At 35.9% G+C, this 7175-nt stretch overlaps 1 protein-coding gene across 1 annotated transcript; it reads right to left on the bottom strand.

The window, feature by feature from the left end:
• Positions 1-761: 761 nt before the first annotated feature.
• On the bottom strand, positions 762-4124 carry LOC128556668 (uncharacterized protein K02A2.6-like). The gene is made up of 2 exons (XM_053542278.1): positions 1234-4124; positions 762-1062 (listed from the first exon to the last, which is right to left on the bottom strand). Exons 1-2 carry the CDS (start codon positions 4122-4124, stop codon positions 762-764), a joined length of 3192 nt encoding a protein of 1063 aa, XP_053398253.1.
• Between the last annotated feature and the right edge of the window lie 3051 nt (positions 4125-7175).

The raw sequence follows: 7175 nt of genomic DNA, 5'->3' as shown, positions 1-7175 counted from the left end.
TACCTACTTATATCTTTACTTTATACATATTGATATCTTTGGGCGTTCATGATGCATGGTTTATTCAGTCTGTTGGAGATGAGAAAATGTTTTTGAATTTAATAAAATAGAAAATTACCGATTAATTCATTCTACATTGACAAACTCGTTTAAATGAATGTTCGAGAGCTCTGTATTAGAGAAATATTGCTGTGTATGAATAGCAACCTTGATATCTTAAATGTATCAAAATATCGTATAAATTGTTCACGTCTACGATTATCTTCGCATAGACTTTGCATTGAAACTGGTAGGTGTTATGTCATTTACTTGTCAGGATAAACCACGTTAGGGTTCGAGACCCAATACGAATAACACTCTTAAAGGTTATTACATTTTAATCTACATGATACAAGTGCAACTGAATACTTGACACTGAAACATGCCTATTATATAACACAGTAACAATAACTCAGTGTCCTAATATTGTTGCTGATACAACGTTGTTGTGTCCCTTAGTATGTATATAATTCAGTTACACAACACCCCTTTTCCAAAGTCTGAAAGTTACTGTTTATCTTTAACTCGAGGTTTGTCTGTAACATCATGATGGTGTTATGCACTTAAATATAATTGAAATGTCACATCGTACATTCCACTGTTATTGCTAACCTAAGCTAAATTAAATCAATAATTGTAAAACTGCCTAAAAGAATTATAAGTTTAAACGATCTGGCGGTTTGGAATTTCTCCCAGACCTTGTAACAACACTGTTTGAACTTTCAGCATGATGTCTTTTGATTAGGAGACAGTTGCGAGTCTGATTGTTCGTTAGACACTGGTGACTGGAATGGGATATCAATTTCTTTATCAAAGCTTACTGTTTTGTTCAGTTTAACTAAATGTCTACGATTTCTTGAAATAGTACTTCTAGGAGTTTCTACAATAAATGATCTCGGTCGTGAATCTTCTTTTATTATTTTACCCTCAACATTCATGTCTTTCACAAATACCCCATCCCCTTGCTTCAGTGGAGGAAGGTACTGAGCGCGTCTAGACCTGTCGTAATTTTCTTTTGAGTAACTACGGTAATTATTTTCTTTCTGCTGTATCTCTCTAGAATTTACCGGTTTCGGATCAAGCTTTTGTGGCGCTTGAGGGAGTGTAGTTTTAATCTAACGCCCGAATAACAATTGACATGGCGAAAGCCCATTTTGCAACGGAGTAGCCCGATATGTCAACAAAGCGAGATACGGATCATCACACGCGTTCAGCAGACGTTTGACAGTCTGTACGGCACGTTCAGCTTCTGAATTACCCATAGGGTACCTTGGACTTGAAGTTATGTGCTGGATACCGTAATCAGCACAAAACTTGTTGAAAGTATCCAAAACATATTGCGGACCTCCGTCCGTGACTATAGTGTCGCATAGTCCATGACGTGACAAGATTGATTTAAGATGCGCAACAACAGTCGCAGACGACAGTGAACTGAGATTAGCTATTTCAGTGTAGCGAGAATAATAATCTATCACCAGCAAATATGTGCAACCGCGCCAGTGAAACAAATCTGAACCTAACTTAGACCAACACCTGTCCGGAAATGGTGTAGCAATCAATGGCTCTCTTTTTTCGTTTTGCATTTTAGCGCAAGTATCACACCCTTTAACAATATTTTCAATGTCTTTGCTTATTCCTAGCCACCAAACAGATTCTTTTGCTCTTGATCTACATTTATTGATCCCTTGGTGGGCTCCATGTAACCTAGCCAAAATATCTGTTTTCAGTTCAGATGGAATAATAAGCCTGTCATTTCTCATCAACAACCCATTGTTTACAGTAATTTCACCTTGAAATTGCCAATTTAATTTTGAAATTTCACATGACTCTGATTCAGGCCACCCATTTTGAGTAAATTCAATTAATTTTTGACAGACATAGCCTGACATTTGCTTTAACCTTATTTCCTGCAGTCTTTTTTCTGTGGCTGGCAAACATTTAAGTGCTAAATCAACATACATTTCAGTTTCAGTGCAGTTTTGCCTATCTTTAAATGTCAAACTGTCACACGTTGGATGTCTACTAAGTAGGTCAGGTATGATTAACTCTTTACCAGGCATATGTGAAATTGTGTACGAAAATTGCATGAGTATCAGTCTGAAACGCTGTATTCGTACTGGTAATTCACTCAAGTCCTTTTTTCCCAAAAGTGGTACTAATGGTTTGTGGTCAGTAACTATAGTGAAGGATTTCCCTATTAAGAAGTCCTTATGCTTTTCACATCCATATGTGACCCCTAGAGCTTCTTTCTCTATGGTTGAATACCTTTGTTCTGTTGGAGTTAAAGCCCTTGAAGCATATGAAACTGGCTTGAATTCCCCATTGTCTTGTTTCTGGAGCACTACACAACCAATTGCGTAATTGGAGCTGTCCGTCATAAGAGTAGTCTCTCTGTTTGGGTCATACAGTGCAAGAACAGGAGTTTCTGTCAAAATACACTTGATCTTGTCAAATGCTTCCTGTTGGTCTCTACCCCAGTAAAATTGATTTTTACTATTCAGCAAATCTCTAATTGGCTTTGAATACTCAGCTAGAAGTGGGGAAAACTTTCCTAGCTGTGTGACCATGCCCATGAAACTTCGAACACTGTGCACATCCTTAGGAGGTGCCAAGTCCCTAATAGCCTTGACTTTGTCAGGGTCTACAACTATGCCATCTTGGCCAACCATATGTCCAACAAACTTTACCTGAGTTTTCTTGAATACACATTTGTCTTGGTTAAGAGTTAAGTTTGCTTGTTCTAGCCTAGTTAAGACAGTCTCTAGTCTTGAGTCGTGCTCTTCACTTGTCCGTCCATAAACTAGAACATCGTCAGTCTGGCATAAAACACCGTCTATGCCTTCAAAGATTTGCAACATTCGCTTCTGAAAATATTCAGAACTGCTGCTAAGCCCCATAGGCAGTCGTTTAAATGCAAACCTACCAAACGGCGTTATGAATGTTGTGAGTAACTGACTCTCTGGTGCAAGATTTATTTGCCAAAACCCGCTATTGGCGTCTAGCTTGCTGAAATACTTCGCACCCGTCATCCGCCCCAAACTTTGATCTATAATGGGTAAGGGGTAATTTTCACGGCGTACATTTTTATTCAACTGGGTAAGATCAATGCATATTCCAACGTTAGAATCGCTTTTTGGTACACAGACTATGCCTGCACACCAGTCAGTGCTTTGATCGACCTTGAAAATGACACCCGACTTTTCCATTCTTTCAAGTTCAGCTTTTACTTTTGGAAGCAATGGAATAGGTACGCGCCGCGGTACCGCTAGAGCAAACGGTTTCGCTCCTTCATTTAGGGAAATACTGTATTCTCCATCTAACTGTCCTAGCTCCCTAAACAATCTAGGATGGGTGCGCTTAACAGAATCTACCGAAGTAACTTCGTCAATGTTAAGCTTGACCAAATTCAAACCGATAATTGCAGGTCTACCCAACAGACTACGATCAATGCCACGCACGACATATATTTCTTCTACTGAGTACTTGTTTTGGCTTGATAACGTTTCGGTAAAAGAACATAAGACATTTAACTTCTTATTTCCCGGGCCAAAAAGGTTTTTGTTTGTTTTCTTTAATTTTGGACTACCTGGAGACAAGTATACAGTTTCAGGTATCACCGTAACATCAGCCCCAGTGTCTATCTTAAAACAAACTAACAAATGTCTCACCTTTAGTTTGGCTCTCCATTGACCATCTCCTGTTTCTATTGTTCCCAGATAATCACTTTCTTCTGCGAGTTCATTTAGTGTTTTAGTTCTGCAGCACACAGAAAAATGATCCATCTTTCCACATTTGATACAGTTTTTCCCTTTTGCGGGGCATTTTCCCTGAATATGAGTCCGATTACACCTAGTACATTGTTTTTGTCCTTTAGGCATTGGTGTCCTATGTTGTTTCTTTTTTGTTGGATTTTGCTTTGGCGCCCGATATTCTCCCAAAGGCTGTTTTGGTCTGGCTCCGCGGCTGACCTCGTCCGCTGACCCTCGCTTTTTATCGTGCTGAGCTTTGACCTGTCCTTTTACGATTTCACTTTGTCTAGCCATTTGAACTGCCTTTTCAAGTGTGAGTTCTGATTCTAATTGCATTTTCTCAGATAAATTTGTATCTAATATTCCAATCACAATTTTATCCCTTATTTGCTCATTTTTGGTGTCTCCTGGAAATGCACAATCTTCTGACAATTCGTAAAGTGATCGTATGAATGACTCAGCGGTCTCTCCTTGATTTTGTCGTCTTGAATGAAATTTCGCACGTTCATGTATAACATTTTTCTTTGGATTGAAATGTTTATCAAATTCGTCCAAGACTTTTTCAAATTTCTTGCTATCATCAGCTGATAGATTGAAGGATTTCAACAAATTGTCTGCATTTTGACCTATTGTATAAACTAATGTAGCCACCTGGATCTCTCCATCATCCTTATGCAGTTTTGATGCAGTTCGATAGAATGAAAATGTTTGTTTCCACTCATTCCATTTGCTCGGGTTCGTAAAATCGAAATTTTCTGGAGGTGATAATTTCGCCATTATTCCAACAATTTAATGTAACGTTGCACTCTGTTATAAACAATTTAATGTTAATCCATATTAATTTACAATTTAATGTAAGTCCACTTTGCGTCAGCTTTTAACTTCTGACACCATGTTTTGTCATTTACTTGTCAGGATAAACCACGTTAGGGTTCGAGACCCAATACGAATAACACTCTTAAAGGTTATTACATTTAAATCTACATGATACAAGTGCAACTACAATACTGAATACTTGACAATGAAACATGCCTATTATATAACACAATAACAATAACTCAGTGTCCTAATAGTGTTGCTGATACAACGTTGTTGTGTCCCTTAGTATGTATATAATTCAGTTACACAACAGTAGGTGGAACCAACCAAATAGTACTCCGGTAAATGAACGAAAATGTATAATCTGTAACTGTTTGGAAGATGAATATCACTTCGTTATTGAATGTGTTTCATATCATGATCTAAGAAAAAAGTTTGTCCCAGGTGTATTTTGGAAAAGACCTAGTGTGTATAAATTTGTATAACTCATAAACTCGAAGATGCCAAACGCGTAAAAAATCTCTCATGTTACACCGAAAAAGCTTTTCGAAATGAGGTAGCTTACTGTATTTACCATAGTGAATACATGTAGATAATATTTTTAATATATAATTATTTCAAAATAATAAATCCTATCTTTGTTTTGTTGGGAATTTGTTTATAGGATTGAGTATCTAGGCCATATTAGAATGTAATGTCACAACATCCAGACGGATTTGCCATCTGTCAACCTTGTCATTTCGTTTTTCTGACAAGATGGGCGAAACGATGGTGCAGATCTTATTTGAATTTATTCATGTTTGAAATTACGTTAAAGTTCGATTCTTCTTACATCTGTCTTCCACTGTCAATTTTTAGCTTGACTTATTGCGTTCAATATGTAAGAAACGTGTCTGTTTGTGTTAAAGATTTGACAAATTTCATTTGAGATATATAATAGATCTTTCAATATTATTCTGAGTGGAAAATCATTAAATGAAATATTTTATGATAGAAATATTTTTGTCTGAAAATGTATTTTTGGTTATATATTGATGGCGATTTTGAATCATATATCTTATTGTCAAATGTGTGGGCATGGCTGTTGCATGATGAAATACAGTTTAGTGTTATTAAAGATAAGAATAACTGATTTAATCACATCAAGATGATATTTTGTACAACTTGATGGCCATCTTAACAGGCATATTGAATTCTTGGTACAACGTTGCTTATTACTTTTGTTTCTAGTTCTTAAAATATGCTTAAAACGCATTAGCTTGTAGCCGTAACACGTGTTTATCCTAACTACATGTATACATCTACCCACATTATTTAAGATGTTACGTTATATTGCTGCAAAGTATCAATATATTAAGCGACAGATATGTTAGTTTTTGTAGGTATCATTGCGTATCTTATTTCAAACTCATAACCAATTGTATGACGTTGCTAATCTGTGCCACGTTGGTCTAATGACATTCTGGATTTAATAAATAAACTTTGAAACGTTATATCCATGATATTTAATTGAAAAGAAATTATGACGTTTATAACAATCTTAATTCTAGGACTTTTATATTGACTGGATGTGTACGCCCTACTAAACTTAACTAAAACAACTACAAGGTTTTATCGCGATAACAGTAAACGACGCATTTGCATTATGACATTTTCAATTTCAGACCATTTTATTCTTTTTATCTAGACTGCGGTGTGTTGTCCATCACAAATGCAAATTTGAATGACAGTACAACATCCTATGGAACATTGATAGAAATTACTTGCTTGGAAGGTTATACAATCAATGGAAATACGATAGTAGAGTGCCTAGCTGATGGTTCTTGGAGTGATTCTCCTTCATGCGACCCAGTCGGTGAGGTTTAAGACATGTAGCTTTTGTATGAAAAAAGAGATGAAATCAAATCAAATTTTAATTTGATAATTAAAAGCGTTCAGTAAAAACAGTATCACTGTATCAAACATGTGTATATTTTGATAGGCTCAAAAAGTTATGAAGTTGAAATTATTAGTAATTGTTTTAATGCAACAAAAGTTTATATTCTTCATTCCGAAATTATGATAAATATAAACAAGTTAACTTTTATTTACACGTGATAATAACGCATAGCACAAATAAATCTTATATCGATATTCGTTTTAACATCCATACTACTTTTGCATACATCAAAGTCACTAAGTCAAAGGCCAAGGTCAAAATGACTACTAATTAAGAAAAACAATTCCGCCAAGTATCTAAAGAATCCATTTGTATTGGCAGTCTCGATGGATTTTAAGTTGATCTGGTGTCAAAGAATAAGGTCAATACGCGCGCCATAACCAATGTCATTTTCTACCGGCAACTTCCAGAAAATTGCACGCATTTTATAATTTATGACCGAGTGACGTATGAAAACAAAATAAGGCAACTGAGCATTGTGATCTCTGGAATGAGTTTCCGGAACCAGAATGCAATAGTTTGATATAGTTTCATTAAGGTGATTTCTCATTTTTAATTTCAGATTAACACAAAATATCCAGTTATTTCCAAAAATAATAACCTTACAACTTCACCTTATGTTTTTCTTT

Source organism: Mercenaria mercenaria, chromosome 4 (assembly GCF_021730395.1).
Source record: "Mercenaria mercenaria strain notata chromosome 4, MADL_Memer_1, whole genome shotgun sequence".
NCBI lineage: Eukaryota > Metazoa > Mollusca > Bivalvia > Venerida > Veneridae > Mercenaria > Mercenaria mercenaria.
This window is presented reverse-complemented; position numbering and strand designations above follow the sequence as displayed.